The sequence below is a fragment of the Rattus norvegicus genome, chromosome 1 (assembly GCF_021556685.1).
Source record: "Rattus norvegicus strain SHRSP/BbbUtx chromosome 1, alternate assembly SHRSP_T2T, whole genome shotgun sequence".
Lineage (NCBI taxonomy): Eukaryota > Metazoa > Chordata > Mammalia > Rodentia > Muridae > Rattus > Rattus norvegicus.
In genome coordinates this window covers 96,403,490-96,428,337 of record NC_141534.1, presented here as the reverse complement: position 1 = coordinate 96,428,337, position 24,848 = coordinate 96,403,490, and the positions used below count along the sequence as shown (strand labels likewise).

Sequence of the window (24,848 nt, the reverse complement as noted above, 5' to 3'; positions counted from 1 at the left end):
ATCAAAATTAGGGCTTGTGATCAAAGTAAGTAAGAATTCATTTGGCTGGTAACCAAGGGCCAGTCCTCATATCTGCCAAGCTTCACGTATACAGAGGGGCACTACATGGTAGTGAAATATCCTCTAAGGCCACTGAACCCGAGTCAGCAAGCATTCGCTCATGCTGTCACTAGCGACTGAGCTCTACTGTGAGAGGGACGAAATAGCAGAGCATGACTCACAAGGAAGGAGCGCAGACCTGACAGGCACTGAGATACTCCACTTAGCGGGAAGGGAACGGGGCAGAGCAACAGGGAAGAGAAAGAGGCAAGAAGAAAGGCATGAAGGGGGCTGGGGATTTAGCTCAGTGGTAGAGCACTTACCTAGGAAGCGCAAGGCCCTGGGTTCGGTCCCCAGCTCCGAAAAAAAAAAGAACCAAAAAAAAAAAAAAAAAGAAAGAAAGGCATGAAGATCTGAAAAGGCAGAGGTGGAAATTCCTACTGCACTTCCAGATAAAACATCCAGTATGCAGTGAGACATATGATGTAAGGAGCAGAGAATGCAGGTCATCCATCTAAACTAGAAGATAAACCCATGGGGTTGGGGATTTGGCTCAGTGGTAGAGCACTTGCCTAGCAAGCGCAAGGCCCTGGGTTCAGTCCCCAGCTCCGGAAAAAAAAAAAAAAAAGATTGTGCAAAAGAAGATAAACCCATGACAGTAGGCATGAATGGTTGACGAGAACATGTTTCTCAAACTTAGGGTCAAATATCTCAGTAGTTTTATGTTGACTGGCCTCTTTCCTTTACATTGATAATAGAAAGCATGCCCCATCACTAGCTGTAGATGTCAGTTTCTTCGTGTGAGAGAGAGAGGTTATGCAAGTACACTCCTTGATATGGGTATGGAGAACAGGACAACTCGAGGAGTCGGTTCTTCACCTCTCCTCTGTGTGTCTCAGGGACAGAACTCGGGCTGTCCGCCTTGCACACGCTAGGTGAGATGCCCTCACTGAGCTCCAAGCCCAGCTCAAGAACCACAGCCAGCATTTCTCCTGCTGAGCCACTGTGTCAGCCCTTTTAACTTACGAGTTTTCATTGGTGCTGTTGTGTTTAATGTATGGCCCACAGCCATTCTTGATTCACTGCAGCCTAGAGAAACCAAGAGGTTGGTCTAGGCAATGTTTTCCTGGACACAATATGGGCCCCGGGCATGCCCATATCCCTCTATCCACCCACCCCCACTCCCACACCCATAGTAAACTAAAGAATATCAAATTATAAAAAAAACAAACTAGGCCAAGGAGACAGCTCAGTGGATATGGGCACTTGCAACCAAGATTAACAACCTTGTTAAAAGCCCAGGACCCACAAGGTGGAAGGAAAGAACTGACTCCAGCCAGCTTCCCTCTGACTTCCATATCTAAGTCCTGGCACATGCCTTCTTCAAACACCAACTAGCACATGAAATGTTTTTGTTGTCTGGAGACTGGGTTCCACCACGTAACATAGTGGATCAAGCTGGGCTTGAACTCACAGAGAAGCGGGGGCCTCAGCCTCCTGAATACTGGGATTTAAAAGGGGACTAACACCTGCCCAGAAAGTAAATGCAATTAAAAGAAAAACCAAGGCCAGGGTGGAGGCACATGCCTTTAACCCCAGCACTTGAGGCTGAGGCAGGTGGTTCTCTGATTTCAAGGTCAGTCTGGTCTACAGAGCATGCTCCAGACAGCCAGGGCTGTAAAATAGAGAATTTGGTGTCTACAGAGCATGCTCCAGACATCCAGGGCTGTAAAATAGAGAATTTGGTGTCTACAGAGCATGCTCCAGACAGCCAGGGTTGTAAAATAGAGAATTTGGTGCAACCCCCCCCCCCAACGACAAATCAATCTAAATGGGCAATGGCTCTCAATACATATTTCTTTGAAAACAGACACAATAAGCCACATGCAATGTTAAATATTGCCAGGTATTATACATATGCAAATCAAAATCACACTGGGGCAGACTTCATATACAGCAGGATGGCTACAGTCAAAAGAACAAATGACAGGGCTGATGAGGACACAGAGAAATTACATCCCTCATGTACTGCAGGGAGAGGTAAAATGATTCAAGTATTTTAATAATAGTTTTTAATATTAAAGGGGTGATTCCTTAAAAGTTTAAATTAAACATGACTCACCAATTCTGTACCTAGATGCACACACATGAGAAAACTGAAAATGTCATGGCTCAGTGGTTAAGAGCACTGGCTGTTCTTCAAGAGGACCCGAGTTCAATTCCCAACATCCACATGGCAGCTCAAAACTGTCTGTAACTCACCCTCATACACACACATGTGCAGGCAAGACACCAATGCACATGAAATAAAAATAATTTAAAAAACTTGTACTCGGGGATTGGGGATTTAGCTCAGTGGTAGAGCGCTTGCCTAGCAAACACAAGGCCCTGGGTTCGGTCCTCAGCTCCAAAAAAAACAAAAAACAAAAAAAAACTTGTACTCGAGTGTTCTAAGCAGGATTATGCATAATCGCCAAAATGTGAAAGCAGCCAAAAGTAGGCACGTGCCTACAATCCAGCACTTTTGAGGCTCAGCAGGAGAGGGCAGATAAATTCAGGCCAGTCTGGGCCACACAGGGAGAGCTCATCTCTAAAACAAAGATGGAAATGACTCAAATGTCTATTAGTCAACAGACTACATGTGGTATACACACAATAAAGTACTAGAAACTTTCATTAGGGATGAGGGTTTATGTGTGTGGTATATATACGTGCGTGCGTGTGTGCATGTGTGTGTGTATGTAGGCCAACAGTCAGTCATGTCTGCTGTCTTTGTCCTGAATACAGAGCTCACTGATTTCAGCTGGACCAGAGTTGGAATTACAGGCGGCCACCATTCCCATCTGGCTTTTACGTGACTGCTCCATCTACCCAGCTGTCTCCTACAACCTACTATTTAGAAGTTGAAAAAGAGTACTAAAGACCCAAAGATGACTCAGTTAGCAAGCATGGGGAACTGAATTTGGATCCCCAGCACCCATGGAAAAAATCCAAAGACAGCCTAAACCACTAATCCCAGATTTAGGGAAATGGATGAAGGAAGCCCCAGGCTTGCTGACCAGGCAGTCTAGTTGATTTGGACTTCCCGGGCGAATGAGGGAACCTGTCTCAAAAATAAGGTGGGGGGCTGGAGAGATGGCTCAGCAGTTAAGAGCACCCGACTGCTCTTCCAGAGGTCATGAGTTCAATTCCCAGCAACCACATGGTGGCTCACAACCATCTGTAAAGAGATCTGATGCCCTCTTCTGGTGTATCTGAAGACAGCTACAGTGTACTTATATATAATAAATAAAATAAATCTTTAAAAAAAAAAATAATAAGGTGGGACGCTTTAATCCCAGCACTTGAAAGAGGCAGGTGGGTCCTGTGAGTTTAAGGCCAGCCTGGCTTACACGGTGTTTCAGGCCAGCCACAAATATATGAGACACTGTCTAAAAAAGGGGGGGGAGGGGGGAGGGAGGGAGGGAGGGAGGGAGGGAGAGAGAGAGAGAGAGAGAGAGAGAGAAAGAGAATATAAAGAAAAATGGTGGAGAGCAACTGAGGAAGACTTCTGGTGTCCCCTCTGACCTCTGTAGATGCACACACGTGCAAGCACACCTCCATGACTACGTTTACACAGTGAAACCCAAGGTGAGTACGGATAGGAGCTGCAACACAAATGAACCCTGAGTTGTGTTAGATGACTCTATTTAAAGGAGAAGTTGTAACAGGCACACAGTTCGCACAAAGACTTATGCTGGCCAACTTTGGAGCCCTGGGAGGAACTTGGAAGTGAGAGTCAATAAACCCAGGGTTTCTTTTTAGGGTACTGAATATGTTCTAACAATATGACTGTGGCCATGAACTCAATTGAAAAACAGTGACTACCTGAGTTAACTTATGCCATGTAACTTACAGTTCAAAGTTCTTTTGAAGTTGTAAAGTTCCAGTCTCTACCATTAGGATGCTTTAAATCAGCATGAAACAGTCCCCCGAGCTGGGCTGCAGCTCAGTGGACAGCCCTTCCCAGCATGCACGACAACCTGAGCTGATTCTCAGGATTGCAAAAGCTAACTTCCTGTGCTACTGTGATGAACTGACCATTAAACATACTTCACACGCTGCTTGTTTCTCACGTGCCATCTGCTGAGGAATCTTAGTGCATGGGTGACAAATGCTCAGACACTCCTGCTCCTTAACCTCTGTACTCTAGCCATGTGACCCAGGGAGCTGCAGCCCTCACAAGCTCCAGGCAGAACAGAGCTGAGCTCCCTGCACAGCACGCATCAGCCCCAAAGCAGAGCTACCTGAGCAGTTACCTAAGGGGCCCCAGGAAGGACAATAAGCTCTGTTATGTTACTCAAAAAAAACAAAGCACGGCTGGAGAGGTGGCTCAGCGGTTAAGAGCACTGACTGCTCTTCCAGAGGTCCTGAGTTCAAGTCCCAGCAACCACATGGTGGCTCACAACCATCTGTAATGGGATCTGATGCCCTCTTCTGGTGTGTCTGAAGATAGCTACAGTGTACTTATATATAATAAGTCTTTAAAAAAAAACAAAAACAAAAACAAAGGACGTTAGGGTAACTGACACATTCTGGGCTGGAAACCCAGTTTCATGATAGGAAGATATTCAAATAAAGCTGGATTTAGATGTTCTCACTGGTAATGATGCCATGGATTCTGACAGGGAAAGCCCAAAGCCTGGCTACAAATTCACTGTGCAACCCTGACCAATACGAAAATTGAGCCTCCCAATGTTCTCTGTAAACCTCAATGAAGGTTCTAGAAATGGATCACCCCTGGAATATAAACTATAAAAAGTGCTAAACAGAGCCAAGCCACTCTTTCCCAGTCAATAAGTCCCATACAAAAACAAGATAAAAATTGCAACTGACAAAAAAGAAAAGTCAAACGACAGGAAAACATAAAACAAAAAACGGTCAGGTGGCCTCTGGCTTGCGCTACAGTCAACGATGGCCTTGAGTTCCTGCTCCTTCCTCCTGCCTCTGCTTTCCAGATGCTGGGAAACAAATGAATGCCTCCACACACATGCAGTTCACGCCGCACTGCTGGGTCCTGTGCATGCTAGGAGAGCACTCTGTCAACCCAGCCACACCCAGCCTCAGTACTGTACAGTTTAGTCCATATTCTTGATGTGGTAACCCTCTGTACATACTCACATTCACAGCAAGTAGCAGGAGTCTTAACTAATAAAGCACAGACCCATTAAAGCAAAAGTACAACCAACAGAGATAGGCCTTTGGCAAAAACGTGCATTTCTTTACTCTTGGGTACCCGATCAGAGTGGGAGCACTGGAGTAAAATGAGTCATTGAACAGACTCATAGCTAATTAAGTCATTAAGTTTTATTCTTCCTTCCTTTTAAGAAAACCAGACTCTGGCAATAAGTGTTAAGATCTCTAGAGTTCTCGGTGTTTCCACAGCGCCATCCTCTCCATTTGAATAACAGATCAAATCTCGAAAGATAACAAGGTTTATACTGCCAGCATAAAGGTGGTCAAGAGTCAGTCCTGTGGCATTATGATGGCTGACAGCATTTTATACAAGTTCTTTCATTAAAATCGCGTAAGTATTAAATCAAAGTCTTTAAAAAATCCACACATTAGTCCCCATTTCCAGCCATTCTGAATGTTTTGTTTTCAAAAATATTCTAGTCTTGGTTTGAGTACATATCTAAGAATAATACTTCTTTTTTTTTTTTTTTTTTGGTTCTTTTTTTCGGAGCTGGGGACCGAACCCAGGGCCTTGCGCTTCCTAGGTAAGCGCTCTACCACTGAGCTAAATCCCCAGCCCCAGAATAATACTTCTTAATTGACAGAAATATCTGTAGATTATGGTTTTAAAAGTATTTGCATTGTCTTGGGTTCCAGAACTATTATATAATTTTTTTCTTCCACATCACACCAGGCCCAGCTGCTCCGCTTCCTGCAGGCTGGGATGAAGGCCGTGCCCAGCCTGCTCCGTGTCAGCTGAGTGTCCTGTCTCTGCACCCTCCCTCCAGTGTCCACCTTTGTCCTCCTTATTCATGTGCCTGGGTATCCAGAACTGAGAGCAAACAAATGCAGTAGCCTGAGCAGCCTGGCTGCGCCTCTGACCTCGGTGGGATGATCTGGTTTTCACCAATAGAGGAGGTATTGGCTTTTAGTTTATTGTGGATGAAAAGGTATGTATGTACATGTGTGAACAATTTCTTTTTCCTTTTCTGAGACAGGGTTTCTGTATAACAGCCCTTGCTGTTCTGGAACTCATTCTGTACACCAGGCTGGCCTTGAACTCACAGACACAGAGATCATCCTGCTTCTGCCTCCAAAATACTGGGATTAAAGGCCACCATGCTTGGCTGTGAACAGTTTCTTAACACTTGAAGGTCTAGGCATTCCTTTTTTTAAAGTTTTAATTAATTGATTAATTATTATTTATTTATACAGCGTGTGCCTGCAGGTCAGAAGACGGCATCAGATCCCATTACAGATGGTTGTGAGCCACCATGTGGTTGCTGGGAATTGAACTCAGGACCTCTGGAAGAGCAGTCAGTACACTAAACCACTGAGCCCAGGTCTTGGCATTCTTAACTTTTCTAACTTAAAGTAGTAAAGGACTGACAAGATGGACAAGCATCAGGCATGGTGGTGGTCACCATTGATCTCAGTGCCTGGGAGGCACAGGTAGGTGGACCTGTGCGAGCTTGAGGCCAGACTGAACTACACAGTAAGACCCTGCTTGAGACAAAAAAAAAAAAAAAAAAAAGGACAAACAATGGGGAGAGGCCATTGGCAGAAATGATTGTTTCTTTACTCATGGTACACCATTAGGATGTAGACACTAGTGTTGGTTGGAATCCTAAGTTGACTACACACTGGTACTTGATTATATAAGCTTCTTAACCTCCATTTTCCACTTTCTTTAGCTGTAAAAATTAATGTAGGGGTTGGGGATTTAGCTCAGTGGTAGAGTGCTTGCCTAGCAAGCACAAGGCCCTGGGTTCGGTCCTCAGTTCCGAAAAAAAAAAAAAAAAGTAACGCCTATGGCACAGACTTCTGACAATGGTTATGTATTAACACACAGAGTTTATAGAAGAATAATTTGTCACAAAGCTATGTTACACAGCGCCACAGAGGGTTCTGAGTGGCATGTAATGTATTCATACACAGTTAAGAGCTGCCATGGGCAACATCTACATCCCAATTCTATAACAAGTTTAAAACTGGTCATTGCTCATTAATTGGAAATATACCTAAAAACTGTTAAGTGTCTTTTTTTTTTTTTTCTCTTTTCTTTTTTTTGGAGCTGGGGACCGAACCCAGGGCCTTGTGCTTGCTAGGCAAGCGCTCTACCACTGAGCTAAATCCCCAACCCCTAAGTGTCTTTTTATAACATAATTTTAAGTATTTGTTGGCCATCTGTATTCTAACTCTTCGTATTCCTTATTCATTTTTTTATTTTGTTAATTATTGTTTTTGAGAACTACTAGTTTACCTGACATTTGTGTGTAATGTGTGTGCGTATATATAAAAACATTTAAAAAATACTCCTTGCTGCTTCTCATAGCAAGAGTGGGCTTTACTGAAGAAGTACATTTACTGAAGAAGCCAGGAAGTCTCCTCCTAACTTCTAGGCTACCCTGAAGCACTAGACAGCATCTGGGCATCCAGAGAGCAGCTCAGGAGGAGAGGCGACAGCTGAGGAGAGCACACGAGGCCAGCCAACTGTGGAGCACTCACTGGGTGCCCCTGGCGCCCTACATTCCTTTGGAAGTGACCCATGATAATCCCCATTTAGATGATAAAATTGAGGCACAAAGAAAGTGAGAGACTTCTCCTAACATGGTCGTGCACTTTAGTCACCAGACAAATGTGAACTGAAGTCTGTTAGGGCCAGAGAAACACTGGCGGCAGCAGGGAAAAGTCTTATGACAAGAGCCTTTAGGTCAGGGGTTCTCAACCTGGGTCAGACCCCTCTGGGGGTTGCCCAAGACCATCAGAGAACAGATTTCACATTATGATCAGAACAGAAGCAAACTTAGTTATGAAAGAACAACGAAAATAACATTGTGGGAGGTGGGGTCACCACAAGGAACTGTATTAAATGTCACTGTCACAGCATTAGGGAGGTTGACAATCACTGACTTAGGTTATCTGGAAAAAAGAGCATGTCTACTCTGTGACAATAAGAGCTGAAGAAAAAAGCAGCCAAGAGAAAAATGCTCAAAATACAGGAATGAGCAACTTCAAACACAGAAACAGAAAGAATCAAGAGTGGAGGTAAACAGAGAACATTAAGACAAGAACACTGCACTGAGCCAGTGAGATGGTGGCTCAGTGGATAAAAGCACCTGCCACCAACCCTGATGACCTAAGTTTGATCCCTGGGACCCACAGGGTGGAAGGAGAGAAGCACCTCTAACAAGGTGTCCTCTGACCTCCACAGTTAGCACAGTGGCGTGCCTACTGCCAGCTCTACAAATAAATAGGAAGTGTAATAAAAATTGTTTAAAAAGAGAATACTGACAAGATATGGTGGCACATGCTTTTCATCCTAGCCCTGGAGGAGCTCTGTAAGTTCAAGGCCAGCCTGGTCTACAAAGCAAGGTCCAGATAAACCAAAGCTACATAGTGAGACCTTATCTCAAAAAACCAACAAACAAAAAATAAATAAATAAACAAACTAGACTGCATCTTCTAAGACAAAAAAAATGAATGAATGAATGACAGAAGGCCATAAATATCAGAACTACAAGGGTGCCACAGAATATTCATATAATGTAGTTCAACTTCCCATCAAAAGCTTAAACTGGAAAAAAAAAAAAAAAGACCAAACAAGCAAACAGAAAACTGGAAGATTATTCCAAAGCAATATAAATATTCCACTTACTCCTCTATTTAATTTTTCTTTGGTCAAGACTGATTTGTAAAAATTGAGCTTAAAATAACAAAAATCAAACTATTTTAGAATTTCTTTTCTGGTTTCAGGAACAATGAAAAGCTTTTGCTTCCCTTAAATCGTGTTTTCCTCAGGAAGTACTGGCCACAGAAAGGACTTCAGCTCTGTCCGCTTGACTCTACTTCACACCGGACTTTGAGCCCACCCCACCCCACCCGAGAAGCTCTGCTCATACCTATTCCTTCCGGCTGTGCCCCCTCCCCTGCTCTCACGTTTATCTGCATTTTCTTCACTTAATTCCATTCATGTCCCTTCCCCCAGCTTAGTGACAGATTACAGCAGCCCACAGCAGCTGCACTGTGAACAAACCCTGCAGAGCGAAAATGGTGTTTAGAACGTACAGAAGGCCTGCTCATGTCCTCTTCTTCCTGGCCAAGTGCAGAGTCCTCGGAACACCAAGCTGAGGAAAGAGAAGCACAACAGATTTGCTCAGAGTTCCCGACAAAGGAATGTGGAGATCTTTCTGACCAGATGGTCTAAGATCCCCTAGAAACTTGATCCTCAATGGTTAAGTACCACATCAACCTCCAGAGACTCTGAAGTGCACGCTGTGTGATGAGACCCCTGGGAGGTTAAGAGCCTACTGGCTACACAGCAACACAGTATATTTCTTTAAGAAAGAGAAGAGCCCTGATGTGAATTATAGAAAGTAAAAACTTAATAAATCAAAACTTAGCGATATATAGGTGTTATTAAGAAAAGCAGTGATGAGCATCCAGATAAAAATGTTCTAAGTGGCTGAGAACAGAGGCAGGGATAAGGAGTGATGAAACAAGAGACATTACTTCTGGTTTATAACGCCACTTTTACAGTACACTGAAGTTTCTCTAGGAAAAGGATGGCACCAGCAAGACGGCTCAGCAGACGAAGGTGCTCACCTCCAAGCCTGACAACCTGAGTTCTATCCCTAGGAGAGCATCAACACCTGCATGTTGTCCTCTGACCTATACACACGCTCTGTGGTACGTGTGAGCCTACACACATGTGCATACACACAGACACGGACACACAAAATAAGTAGATGCAAAATTCTGTCACATTAACGAAGTGAAACTGGTCTATCCCGTACACTCAGTAATGCCCTGTAAACTTCTGGGACAGGAGCACCAGGCCTCCTCGCTGCTCCCTGAATACAGCTCTCCCACAAGCCCATGAGTCCTTCCCTGCGCCACCTCACCTCTTCTTCCGGCCATCTGGGACAGGCGCTCCATGCCCCGCAGCTGTTGCTGGTATTTCAAGGTTGAGACGGTCATTTAGTGCTTGTCAAGACGCCTGCAGGTCCAGAGTCCACCCTTTCCCAGGACCCTGCAGCTTGTGCTGTGGGTCTCAGGTCAGAAGTTCTCCACCCATGACAGACATCTGTTCCCAGCCATCTTCAGGCTCACAGCACATATCAGCCTTAGAGTTGGGAGGCAGGACCTGTGGGTTTAGACCAGAGATAAAATCGGCCTCATGTGTACTCATAGGCTCTTTGTCATAATGAGCCTCAGAGACAGCCCCCAGCAGTCACTATCTTCTGGTATTTTGCGGTTGTCTAAAACATCACATTTTTGGACATTGTGATGCACACCAAGACATAATCAACACAGCCCCCAACACTTATTTCCTTGTTTGTTAACACTCTCTCTGCAGCCAGAGCTACTAGATGTAAAAACCGGTCAGGGTAAATGAAACACTCAACAGAGACACAGAGTCTAGAAACAAGATGGTGCTTGACCATCTCTGGAGTCATTAGTGTGGCCTCCATGCAGAGACAGATCCATGGCCACGTAACAAAACACACTGCTTCAGCTTGATGACCTGAGCCTACGCCTGGAACCCTCCACATTAACAGAGAACTGACTCTAAACTTGTCCTCTGACCTCCACCTGCATGCTGCGACTGACACGCGAGCACCTCACAAGCACACATGATAATAAAGGTTTTGGGAAATACTTAGACACAGAAATCCCCAGTTGAAGTAAATGGAGGTGCATCAAAAGGCCAGCTAGGGTGGGATTGGGAGGGAGGGATGGGGACCAGGAACAGTGTCTGGGATGTGGGGGAGGGGGAGCCAGATATTACAATAGTACTATTCCCTGTGGAAATAAAAAAAAGCCGGATATTACGATAGTACCATTCCCTACATGGCTGCCTTGGTAATGATTTCATTTGAAATAAAAATTATAACCATGTCACATGAGACTAGACATCAATAATAAGTAAAATGGTTATTAAAATACACTATTTACCACCTATGAGTCTTTATTGCTAGAGGAAGAGAAAAAAGTGAATTAATTTTGCTCTGCATGAAAAATTAGTAAAGCAGAAAGAACTATTTTAATAAATCTTGGTGTTATGCTTGATACATTCACGGTTACTTCTGTCTTTAAAATCAAGCGCTCTCTCTAATCCAGACTGGTCTTGAACTTGTTATCCTGCTTCTTCTGCCTCCTGGGTACCAGGATTATGCATGAGCCAAAGACCCACTCGTCTTTACTTTTTATTCCTCAATTCTCAAATTCTAAGCGGCATAATTTCTATTACAGTATCCATCCACCGCCTTCATGAAACCAGGAATTCTTTCTAATTCTGCCAATGATGGTTAAGTGTTCAGTGAATCAGATACACAGCCCTTATAGAGCAGTCAAAAAGCTAATAGAGTAACTAATAAAATCGAGCAGCTCTTCTCCTGGGGACATTACCCAAACTGACTGACAGCAGGGCTCAGACTCTGTGTCCTTTGTTTAGAGCAGTGCTCTGTGCAGGAGCCAAGTGGTAGCTCGCAACATACTGTTTAGGGTTTGAGAATTCTGCCACTATGAACCCAGGAGTTACAAAAGGACAGCTACACCGGACAGGTCCTCTTACATTAAATACTTAGAATTCTTAAATTCAGACCTAGAAAGCAGACTGGTAGTTGCAGGAACTGGGAGTGAGGAAGAAACAGGGAATCGTGTTTTGTTTTCTAGTATGAAAACAGGACTTACTATGGGTAGCAACAGAACATTTGTAAACGCACTGTCACTGAACCACATGATTAAATACTAGTATAGTGAATTGTATACTTGCCACCATTTTAAAAACATGCATATTCATGGAGAACGGATGGGATGCACCAGCTCATCTGGGATTGACTTCTCACCCCCACACCCTATTCTTTGTTTCTGTTTTTTCTTTCACTGTACCTTGGATTCGCCCCAAGCAGCCTTGAATGTGAACCCCTGCATTAGCATCCTGGATGCTAGGATTACATGCACGTGTCACCACACACAGCTTAAGAATTTTAAAGTATCTGAAAGTAATGTCATATATTACACAAGAGTAACAGAAAGAGATGGCTACCTAGTTTGGTGTACAAGCATGTGAATGTCTTGTTTAAGTTTGGGCTTTTGTTAAGTAAACACAGACACGAATAGAAACCAAGCCAGTGGGTGGGGGGGTTGGGGGGCTCAGGGACAGGGTAAATATAAACAATAAAACATTTTTTTTCAGTAATATGACAATATAGCAGAATTAAACTCACCTATTAATAGTAAGGCCAGTTGTTATGCTGCTCATGAGAAACCTGAAACATAAAAACAAAGGGTTTAGAATATAAAATCTGTGACAAATGCAATTTGAGAGATCTAGAGCTCGCAGGAGAGCAAACTGTCATCAAAGAACACTTGTAATAAATGGTAAACCCCCAGCATAAAAGTATTTCTGGGGGGCTGGAGAGATGGCTCAGCAGTTAAGAGCACTGGACTGCTCTTCCCAGAGTTCAAATCCCAGCAACCACATGGTGGCTTATAAACATCTATAATGGGTTCTGATGCCCTCTTCTGGTGTGTCTGAAGATAGCTACAGTGTACTTATATATAATAAATAATTTTTAAAAAAAAGTATTTCTGGGGCTTTCTTAATGTGGCAAACGGTTATTTTGGTAACAATGCCTTGTCTTCAAATGGAATAGATTACAAGCTCACCCACACAACGTTTCTTTGGCTAAATATGGACACATTCAGAAGCAGAAGTTTTTAAGAGTCTTTGCATGATCTCCCTTGTGCTCCTGTAATCCACCTTTAAAAGAAAATATCTTTGGAATCAGTTCTTTTTCACTTGAGCCCCAGAAAAAAACAAACGAGAGCAGATCCAAATTCATCCGATCGATTCAACCAAATGCAGACTGGATCTGCTAAATGCAATGAATCTGCTAACTACGTGAACTGGAGAATGAATTTGAGTTTCATTGAGTTTCAATGGTTTGCTACTGAGCTTGGGGATTTCTTTTTTAGCCATTATTAAACTAATTTCAGGGCTGGCAATGTAGTTCAATTGGCAGAGTTTTTGCCTGGCGTGATAGAAGCGTTAGGTTTAATCTCAACCGCGAAGATGAGAGGAGGGGGTGGGGGAGATTGATTTAAAAAATTAAATCAGAGGGTTGGGGATTTAGCTCAGTGGTAGAGCGCTTGCCTAGGAAGCGCAAGGCCCTGGGTTCGGTCCCCAGCTCCGAAAAAAAAGAACCAAAAAAAAAAAAAAATTAAATCAGGGGTTGGGGATTTAGCTCAGTGGTAGAGCGCTTGCCTAGGAAGCGCAAGGCCCTGGGTTCGGTCCCCAGCTCCGAAAAAAAAAGAAAAAGAAAAAAAATTAAATCAGCTAAGCAAGTCATTAGGTAAGAATGAACTTAGAAAGTTATAAAAAAAGAACTGAAAAGTTAGAGAAGAGTGTTCGAAGAGGGTCAATGAGGGGAAAAAATCATTAGAAAGTACAGATTTCCCCCCCCCCCGTAGTTACGAGTTACTCCAAGTGCTACAAACCTAAGAACTCCGCGACACACATGCTACGCCACCCCCACACTCACCACACCCTTACTCAATCACATACCACCGAACACGGCCACGACACGACACCCGCACCCACACAACCACACCCCCTCAAAATCTCCAGAGTTACACACAAACTCTTACCAGTTTTTTGGGTGCAGCTCCAAACAGTCGCGAGTACCGCCTTCTAGCGGAGAGCACTCCGCAAAGCTACTCCGAGCTACTCCGAGCCCCCCGAGAGCCCGCGCCCAGTCTGAAGCCCACGGCCGGAGCAAACCGGACCACTCGGGCCTCTCCCGCGGAGGGGTCCCGGCAGCGCCAGCAGCCAAAACCCCCCGAAACCCAATCTCAGAGACACTACATGCAGGCAACCCGCAGCCAAGTCCACAGACTCAGAGGGCAGCGCGTGCCCGTTATGTCCCAGAGCACAGGTGCTCCCAGAAGGACCCGCGGCCCGGCCCAACTTCCGGTCAGAGCTTGGCTTGAGTTTCCTGTGCTGGGGATAGGAGTGATAGCCCAAGGCGCCTAGGTGGCTGAGCCTATTAGCGCCGCGAGACAGTGACGCCGGCTGCGAAGCAGCGCTGGACGTGAGCAGCTGCAGGACCCGTCTTTTCGGGAATAGCCGGAGGAGGAGCTGGGAATGCGAGGTGGCTGTCCCTTTGTAAACTACATTTCCCAAAAAGCCTAGTGGCCTGTCCAGCCTCTCACAGGAATGCCAGCGTTTCCTTGGCGGGACCTTTAGGAGTGAAGGTAGAAATCCTAGAAAGTGCAATGCTGTTGCTCTTCGGGGCTACAGGTTCGGACCTGTAAATAAATAATTAAAGGGCTCCAAGTGAGGACACGAGAGACCCGTGGGAGCTGGCGCCTTGGGGCTGTGCGGACATAGTGCTCTTGAAAGGTTTGTGTGGGTTACTCGGAATACATTGAGATAGCTTTTCTGTGAGGACATGAAATGTCTGGTTGTCGTGGAGTTGTGGCTTAAGTGTAAGACCGTGCCTACGGGTTGGGGATTTAGCTCAGTGGTAGAGCGCTTGCCTAGGAATCGCAAGGCCCTGGGTTCGGTCCCCAGCTCCGAAAAAAAAGAACCAAAAAAAAAAAAAAAAAAAAAAAAGATGGAGATAAAATCACTGCCTGAGAATAGCCTTGAGCCTGTACCAACATCCTGCTACCTGCCACACCCTGGACTGGAGAACTAACCCTCAATTTACAAATTCCTTCTTTATTATCCCCGGAACTTCTGCTCCAGTGTTTATGCTTCAAAGACTGCTCACGCCCTTTCAAAGGTCAGAACTGTCAGCACCAGGAGTCTGACCCCTGACCTTAACCAGTTAGAAGTATTTTCCCACAGGGAATAAAGTTTGCTTTTGGTTTAATTCTGACTTTTGTGGTCCTTTCCTCATTATTGGCATACTCTGTGACCCCATCATCTGTATGCCTTGCTGGAAATACTTGCTTAATGACGTTTGTCATTTGAATGTAGGTTCCTATATTGTCTTCATTGGAGAAAAGAATAGCTGTAGCTACTGTTAAGTCAGAGGTATAGAGCTAGCCATGTTGCAAGTCTGATTGCAAAGTAGAATAATTGGCTTAGATTTAAACGGGAGCTGGGAGACGAATCAGGAGGCAGAGCAGGGAGATCTCTGTGAGTTTCAGGCTTGCCTGGTCTACAGAGTGAGCTCCAAGCCAGCCAGTGTTACAGTGCAAGATCCTGTCTCCAAAAACAAACAACAACAATTTGTGTACACTGATATCATTTGATGGTTTTCACACATATGATCAACTTTACTAATTACAACTTCCAGTTCTATATAATCTTCTTCAGTCTTAAGACCTCTTTGATCTCAAGCTGGCTTCGTGTTTTAGAAACCAAAGTGTGTGCTGTGGAAGGAAGACGTTCAACATGGTTTCACTACCAACTTCTCTCCCTCCTACCCACTGAACCTTTTTCTCCACTGAAGACATAAGCCAGTTCAGCTGGATTAAAAGTGAAAAAGGAAAATTTGGAAATGGGCTCCTGGGTGAATGTACCTGTTACAGGGGACAAAACTGGAAGAAGTCACAGGCAGACTATGGTGTAGGAGCTTCTTATAAATTGGTGGGGGGCTGGGGGTCCTGGAGTAGGGGCTTGTAGGGGATACCTGCCAGGAATGTCAGGAATGTGTGACTGGGTGCATGCATGTGTGCTTGTGTGTGTGTGTGTGTGTGTGTGTGTGTGTGTGTGTGTCTGCGTGCATGTGTGTAGGAGTCAGTGGGTTCGGAGGGAGAGGGAGGAAGTGGGATTTGCTGGACTATGTCAGGGAGAGGGCAAGCCTGGGATGGGACTCCAGCTGAGCACCCAACCGGCAGTCTCTGTAGAGACTGTTCAATAAGAACACTGTTCGATTAGAGCAGCGATGGTGAGGAAGAGAGATCCTGATTTTCTTGAAAGATTTGTTGGTCTGCCTTTAAAGCCATTCAGCAACTCCCCCTCTCTGTGGGATGCTTTCACGAATTTCTCAGAGAAGTTCTCATTGGAATCCTCTTAGTGCAGGGAACAGCATGTCTCCTTGAAGTCATAGTTACTTACAATTCCTGGCATGCAGCTTGGCATTTTGTCAAACACTCTGTCCCATGATGGGTCCAAGAGATAGAATAGTACCCGTCTTTATGCCCTCTAAACTCTAGAGAATATAGGAAAAAAATTAAAGCTTCTTACAAAGTATTTCATATCCTATGATATAAATGGATTCCTCCTTTCCCACCTACGCTAAAGGAGAATTTCATTTCCCCTGTGAGCTGGGACTGTGTGCCCTCTTCAAAAACAATTCTTCATCACCATCTAAATATCCAACAGTTCAATCTTATCCTGAGTTACTGCAGACCCAGAGGTTAAGAACCTCTGTCCCAGAAGACTGCTCCAACTTCAGACAGCAGCCCTGTGTCTTGGGTCAGACAGCAAACACAGTTTGGTGTCTCCAAACTACTACACTTCTCAGCTGAAGGGCCCCAACTTGACAAGACAGACGCCATCTTGTAACCAGGCCTCCATTTTATACACTGGGCTCTGTCCTCAGGTTAAACTCTGATTACTGGAAAAACCACACACTATTCCAGGAAGGCACTACCCAGACACAGGCCACCAGCAGGAAAATACCTAACATTCCAGAGGCTGCAGTTAGATATAAATAGATTGCTTAAGCCAACTGAAATCCTTGTTAGCCAATCATGTAACTGCCAAGCTGATAAGCCCCTCACCCTGCTGAAACCACAAGAAAAAGGCTGAACCTTAAGTTCTCAGGGTCGGAGGAGCCTGAGGGTCTGCGCTTCCGCATATGATTTTAACATCTGGTGGTCTTTGGGGACCCTCGGATCTGGGCATAACACAGCCAGCCACAAACTGAAGGCTTCCCATCCCTAGATTCAGTAACTGACTAGAGCAACCCACATAGGAGCCCTAGGCGGTAGTGCACCACGTGACAGCGTTATGGCCAATGACTGACCTCAGGGACAAAGTTGGTCCCATAGAATTAACTCCCCCCACCCCCCCACCCCCCGGAGCTGGGGACCGAACCCAGGGCCTTGCGCTCACTAGGCAAGCGCTCTACCGCTGAGCTAAATCCCCAACCCCGTCCCATAGAATTAAAATGGAGCTGGAAATTCCGCCCGCCTCGTGTTTTTCCTGTATGGTTTCCACGTTTACCAACAGAGAGTATTGTGTTGAAGTTGCCTATAGTTTTCAGTATAGTAGCATACATTATACCGTTTGTAGTTTAGGGACAATAAGCTATACAGTACAGTGTACAATAGGTTTGTGGAAGCACGCTCAATGGTGGCGTATGAGGACCACCCAGAAACGTTTCTCAGAACACATCCTTGGCTGGAGAGATGGCTCATGATTTTACGGTGGCAGAAATCCATACAATATCCACATTAATGACTAACCCATTCATTTTAGGCATTTTATTAGGCAGAATCGTCAATGACCTTTTCGGATACCCTTCCCCACTTCAGATACTTTGACTACTTCATCTCTTCCATTTTGCTGTCCTGTTGTCATAGCTGTCACAATAAAACCACAGTCTTCAGTAGAGTCACTCATTGTCTGGCAACAAGGATGTGGTTTTGTTTTTTTTTTTTTTTAAAGATGTATTATATATGAGTACACTGTAGCTGTCTTCAGACTCACTAGAAGAAGGCATCAGATCTCATTACAGATGGTTGTGAGCCACCATGTGGTTGCTGGGAATTGAACTCAGGACCTCTGGAAGAGCAGTCAGTGCTCTTAACCACTGAGCCACCTCTCCAGTCCCCTGTTGTTGTTGTTGTTGTTGTTGTTGTTGTTGTTGTTGTTTTAAGAAAAAAAGTTTAGGGGCCGGGGAGATGGCTCAGCGGTTAAGAGTTCAAATCCTAGCAGCTACATGGTAACTCACAACCATCTGTAAAGAGATCTGATGCCCTCTTCTGGTGTATCTGAAGACAGCTACAGTGTACTTATATATAATAAATAAATAAATAAATCTCTAAAAAACAGAAAAAAGTTTAGTACACTTTAAATAAATAGAGCAGCTGACACAGAGTAACAGAAGATCTCTCCATCTTGTGAATGACTTTTTTGCATCCTATATAAAGTGGAATGATGTAATTAATTCTAAGTAGACTGGAAAGAATTGAAGATATGTGGCTGCACCGATGAAGAGAATGACTCCCGGGATTAGTCAGGGTTCTCTAGAGTCATAGAACTCATGGAATGTCTCTCTGTATTGGGGGAATTATTGTGATGACTTACAGCCTGTTGCCCAACTAACCCACTAAGAGTCAGCTGCGAATGGGAAACCTGAGCATCCAGTAGCTGCTCACTCCCAGGAGGCTGGTTGTTTCCGCTGCTCTTCTGTAGAAGGAGGTTCTCACAGGGGCCATGGAAAGGGAACCTGGGCTCTCTGCAAGAGCCATGAGTGCTCTTACCGCGGAGACATTGCTCCAGTTCCTGGTTCAACTTTAATTTAAATGAAAAAAAAAAAAAAAACGTTTCTATGAGTTGCTTTCAGTTTTTCTATTTGCGCTCATTATGGTAATTGTTTTATTGGAACTTCAGAAGAAACGGATTCATGAAGGTCCAACTTGCCACATATTAAACACATAAGACAGAATGATTCCTTTTTTTTTTTTTTTTTTTCTCCTGGAGCTGGGGACTGAACCCAGGGCCTTGCGCTTCCTAGGCAAGTCCTCTACCACTGAGCTAAATCTCCTAACGCACTATAAAGCCCAGATGTAGTTTTTTTCCCCGCTTGATAATTTTTTTTTTACATAGGATAAGTATTTAAAAGTATTTTCCAAACTCGGTTTGCTCTTCCAAAATTTCAGTCTAGATCCTTACTCAGTAAACGTACTGGGTTGCAAGCACTGGCAACATCGTATGCGTCCTGGTTGCTATGGAATGACGACGCTCGGTGTTGGGATGCCGTCAGTGATTGGCAGGTCAGAGAACCTTAAAGGAAACATTAGAGAAATGCACTAAGTTCCCACCAAGGTATTGTAATGCTAAGTTCCGGCCCCCAAAACCTGGTTCTTCCAGAGATGAGAGAACCTGCATTTGACCCTATGCGACCTTCCTCAAAGTTATTTTTGATTGGTAAATAAAAATGCCAACAGCCAATAGCTGGGCAGAAGAGACATAAGCAGGGTTTAGGGTTTGGGGTGGGGGTTTGGGGTCAGAGTAGAATCACAAGGGAGAGAAAAAGAAGATGAACGGAGGAGAAAGTTACCATGGGTTAGGTGAGTCATACAATAATGGCCACATGGGTTGGCTTGTTGGAGTTAAGAGCAGCCCAGGCAAAACATAGAAAATCATATAATGGGGTTATTGACTGGAAAATAAACATAATAGCATAGAGGGCAGATACCTGCCCAGCTCTGTGCTAATTGCGACTTATTATAAATATAAAGGTTGTATGTGTCTTTTATCCAGAACTAAAAGGTCAAAGGTGGGGTCAAAACCCCCGATTGGGATTAAACTATTCAACAACAAACCATGGTGACCCCTATAATATTTTTTAGTCACACATATGCAATCTCTGATATCTAGATGTTCTTTCAGTCACTGTCATGCTCATGTATCCACCGACCCATGGAGGATTACTGGCTGCCACTACAAAGCTCACTGATACAATTTGATTGTCAAATAGCCAGTGACACCCAATCACAACTTCACTTTAACCACCAGTTGGTACCCAGTGATGGACCAGCCTCGACCTGCACACTGATGCCTTATTCCTGTTCTGATGTCCAGAAGTTCAGTTAATACCCAAAGTCCTAGCGAAGGATCTGAAGGGAATGGACTCCTCAATTATTAGAGGCAATGCATGCAAAGATGTTATGCAATTATTAAACCCTGTTTACAAAGAAAGAGAATGTTTTGCTTAACATCACCAAGGAGGACAAAGACAAGTATGAATCTAAAAATATATGGGAACATTAGAGCTTTTTTTTTTAAGATTTATTTTATTTATGAGTTCACTGAGCTGTGTTCAGACACACCAGAAGAGGGCATCAGACCTCATTAAGATGGTTGTGAGCCACCATGCAGTTGCTGGGAATTGAACTCAGGACCTCTGGAGAAAGAGCAATCAATAATCAGTGAGTGCTCTTAACCTCTGAGCCATCTCTCCAGCTCTTTCTTGGGTTTTGAGTTTTTTGAGACAAGGTTTCTCTGTATAGTCCTGGCTATCCTGGAACTCACTCTGTAGACCAGGCTAGCGTCAAACTCAGAGGCCTGTCTCTACCTCCCCAGTGCAGGAATTAAAGTCCCAGGCCCAGATCACTGTCACATATTCTTGAGATGAGAATGTCTACTATATAAATCACCTGCTTCCTCAGTGTGTTAAGGGCCAGAGTGCTCTGGTGGCAGGATGTGTTTCTTTCTTGGAAGAGGGGCTTGACAATCGTTTTCATTATTGAAACCAAGCCTTGCACTGCTGGTCCTCTTGCTCCTCCTTCCAGCTGATGGCATCATAAGCATGTCCCACAACATCAGGCTGATTCACGCTGGAGAACACAGGGCGATCCTGCACGCCAAGGGACCATTTTACCGGCTGAGTGCAACCCCCAGACAAATCACCACTGTCCGCAGATCGACCTTAGTGAACTACCAAGAAGCACCAATCACTGACTTTCCCATGCTGCCCAACTCCATGCCTTTGAAAAACCATACATGGTCCAGACCCATGAAGACCATCGTAACCAATTATCTTACACTGCCGGTTATGACATTTCACAGAGCCTGGTTTATTAATTCCCACATGTTGGGGAGACCTTTCTTAGGGAGACCTTTCTTCCTATTGTATGAATGTGTGTCTCTGAATTTTTTCAATTATTAATTCTATATCCACAGAGAGCTAAGTGCTGGCAGGATTTGGGTATTATCATTTCTTTTTTTTTCTTTTTTTTAAATTATTTTTATTGGGGTTGGGGATTTAGCTCAGTGGTAGAGCGCTTGCCTAGCAAGCGCAAGGCCCTGGGTTCGGTCCCCAGCTCCGAAAAAAAGAAAAAAAATTATTTTTATATTATGTGTATTAGTGTTTGAAGGCGTCTGATTCCCTGGAACTAGAGTTGCAGACAGTTGTGAGCCGCCATGTGGGTGCTGGGAATTGAACTCAGAACCTCTGAAAGAGCAACCAGTGCTCCCAACCACTAGGCCATCTCTCCAGTCCCAGGGAATTATCACTTCTATGCCCATCATTAGGTCTTCTATCTGTAAATGCTTGTCCTTCCACACCTGCCCAAAACATGAAGGTCAGACAGCTCTTAATGCGTTAGGCAACCAAAGAGAAGGCCCAGGTATTGTCTACTGCTGATTGGCTATAATACAGACAGCTGCAGCAGGAAATAAGAGTCAGATGCTCCAGGCAGGCAGAGGGACAGGAAGGTCATAAGGAGAGGCAGACCTGGGAGGGAACAGAAGAGAGACCGGACTGGAACAGAGAGGTAAAGAGCTGAGAAGTCAGGTTAAGTTAGTAGCTAGCTGAGAGACTGCCCCATCAAAAGGTCTAACGCTTTAAACTTTATAGAAGTCTCATTTCTGGGGTTGGGGATTTAGCTCAGTGGTAGAGCACTTGCCTAGCAAGCGCAAGGCCCTGGGTTCGGTCCCCAGCTCCGAAAAAAAAAGAAAAAAGAAAAAAAAAGTCTCATTTCTTATTTATTCTGCAAGTGGAACTGAAAAAGGCCTCCTCTACCTACACACTCCCAGCTTACAGAGCATCTGCCACTAATCCATACAAATGTGTGCCCACCGAAATGGACCCTGCACCCAGATAAGACGCCCGCCCAGTCACACCATTGCTGCTCTCCCCAACACTGGCATTTTGTGTACCCATAACTGACCCATGTGGGCCACCATAGTCCTAGGTCAGCATTCAACACAGGTCCTAAGTTTTGACTGCTTCCATTCACTAAACATTCCTATTTACCCTGAATGGGCATCTTTAACCCCAAATCAATTGGCTTGAGGATCAGCTTCGCCCTGGTGTGTATGTTCTTCCCATCCTGAGGTCGGTATGCACACTCAGTCTCGACTTTGAGGTTGTCAGCCAGTACTCTGAAGCTTTCCAGTGGATGGGATTCTGGGCATTCCGTGCTTCTTTTATTTTTATGCAGGCATGATGGCTGTGCCCGCTTGGTGGCCATTTGATGGGAGTTCAAAATTGTGATGTACAACAAATTCTTTGCTGGGCCAGGGAATTTGGCTATTGTAGGGCAAGAAAAGTAGTTACCCCTGAAACTCCAAGCACAGCTACTTTTAAATGTAGGAATCCAACTATTCTTTCTCCAGGAACAACACAGTGGTCCAGCAGCCAAGAGGGTGAGGTTGGCCATCATATGTTTTTAGTTGTTGTTGTTTAAAAAGATTTATTTATTATATATGAGTACACTATCGCTGTCTTCAGACACACCAGAAGAGGGCATCAGATCCCATTACAGATGGCTGTGAGCCACCATGTGGTTGCTGGGAATTGAACTCAGGACCTCTGGAAGAGCAGTCAGTGCTCCTAACCACTGAGCCATCGCTCCAGCCCAAATTGTTTGTTTGGTTGGTTTTTTGTTTTTTTTTTTTTTTTTTTTTGGTTCTTTTTTTCGGAGCTGGGGACCGAACCCAGGGCCTTGCGCTTCCTAGGTAAGCGCTCTAGTTTGTTTGTTTTAATGCATTTGTTTTTGTTCATTTTAGGCAGGATATAGTATAACCCAAGCTGGCCTCGAACCCTTGATCTCTATGCTTCCACTTCCAAAGAGCTAGGATTACAGGTGTATGCCCCCATATCTGTAATCCTAGTCCCAGTACATCAAGCTGGCACAATAGTTTTAACTGCAAACTACATGAGACTCAGTGAAACCACCCAGTTTAAGCCCCAGGAAGAGTGACTGACTGCACACATTAAGGATACCCACTGGATACATCATCTCAGAGGACTGGACACAGAAGCCAAGAAGTTACCATGTGCAAAGAAAGTGTGGAAACCTATCACCCCCATAGCTACTGTTGCTTAGCTATGAGGAAATGCAAAGAAGGGTAGCATCGATGGAACTGATCAAAAAGAGGTTCTTCCCTTCATAGGTTAAAAAATATCAAGGCGGGCAGGAGAGATGGCTCAGTGGTTAAGAGCACTGACTGCTCTCCCAGAGGTCCTGAGTTCAAATCCCAGCAACCACATGGTGGCTCATAACCATCTGCAATGGGGTCTGATGCCCTCTTCTGGTGTGTCTGAGGACAGAGACAGTGTACTTATATATAATAAATAAAACAAATCTTTAAAAAATAATATATCAAGGCAGATCAAGTTCATGAGTGACAAAGCCAGGGACAGTTAAGGCTGGAGACCGGCACGAGCACCCACTCCCAATTGCAACATCGATCCTGGACATTGTGCAAAGCTGGTGAACTTGGCCTGAGTGCACCAGGGTCAGCTCCCAAGACTGCCCTCGTGTTACTTCTTTCCTCCGTTGTTGTCTAGGTCTCCTGTCTGGTTAGATGGTGTCCCGAGGGGAAGCAGAGACGAGGATAATGAACACCCCATCCTTCTCTTTCTTTCCTTGAAGCGGAGGACCAGGCTTGCTATACAGCCCTGGCTCGCCTGCTAGGTCACCCAGACGACTCTCAAACTTGTGGCAATCCTTCTGCTTTAGCCTCTGAAGCGCAGGGATTACAGAGCTGAGCCAACCTTGAATATAGACTCTCGGAACACTCAAATACGAGAGAGTCGTCTTTTTTGTGGGGATCTGGTGGGAGCGGGCAGCGAGGGGTGAGATGTAGGGGCGGCTGTTACTCGGGCTTGGCTTATTTACAGCTGTCAACAGTGTAGCCCCTGGAGGCAGCTGTCAACAGTGGTAGCCCCTGGAGGCTGGTGTGAGCCTCTTTTCTGAAGGACATGGTATGAGGAGAGCAACGACACAGCTGGAGCAAGGAAGCAAACACCACAGAGATACCGTTTTTTCTTTATTATGAACAGTTTAGATAGACGGAGAAGCACTGGCTATGTTTGCTTTTTTTGGTTTTTTTTTTTTTTTTTTTTTGGTTCTTTTTTTCGGAGCTGGGGACCGAACCCAGGGCCTTGCGCTTCCTAGGCAAGCGCTCTACCACTGAGCTAAATCCCCAACCCCATGTTTGCTTATTTTTAAATGCCCCCCCTTCCATCTGTTGGGGTGACCTTCCTCCAACTGTATAAAGGTGTGTCTCTCTGTATTTTTTTTAAAGATATTTATTATATATAAGTACACTGTAGCTGTCCTCAGACACACCAGAAGAGGGCATCAGACCTCATTACAGATGGTTGTGAGCCACCATGTGGTTGCTGGGAATTGAACTCAGGACCTCTGGAAGAGCAGTCGGTGCTCTTAACTGCTGAGCTATCTCTCCATCTCCGTCTGTATTTTCAACTGTTAATTCTCTACCAGCAGAGAGCTAAGTGCTGGTGGGATTTTGGTATTTTCATTTCTATGGCCCAATACTGGGTTTTCTATTTTGTAAATGTGAGTCTGAGCCCAGCTTATACTACACAAGATCCCACTTCAAAGTAAAATAATGTTGTGCCTATTATAGGAAATAGATTTGAAGACAG

The 24,848-nt window shown here is 44.6% G+C and overlaps 1 protein-coding gene across 2 annotated transcripts in view; it reads right to left on the bottom strand.

Annotated features, from left to right (window-relative positions):
• Positions 1–14,202, bottom strand: part of Zfp568 (zinc finger protein 568) — a 50,217-nt gene extending 36,015 nt beyond the window's left edge. The window contains 4 exon segments of one of the 2 annotated variants that reach the window (NM_001419981.1): positions 9,322–9,380; positions 10,158–10,399; positions 12,486–12,527; positions 13,909–14,202. In NM_001419981.1, the coding sequence (NP_001406910.1) occupies positions 9,322–9,380; positions 10,158–10,233 (135 nt within the window). In that variant the 5' untranslated portion in view covers positions 10,234–10,399; positions 12,486–12,527; positions 13,909–14,202. 2 annotated transcript variants of the gene reach the window in all.
• Between the last annotated feature and the right edge of the window lie 10,646 nt (positions 14,203–24,848).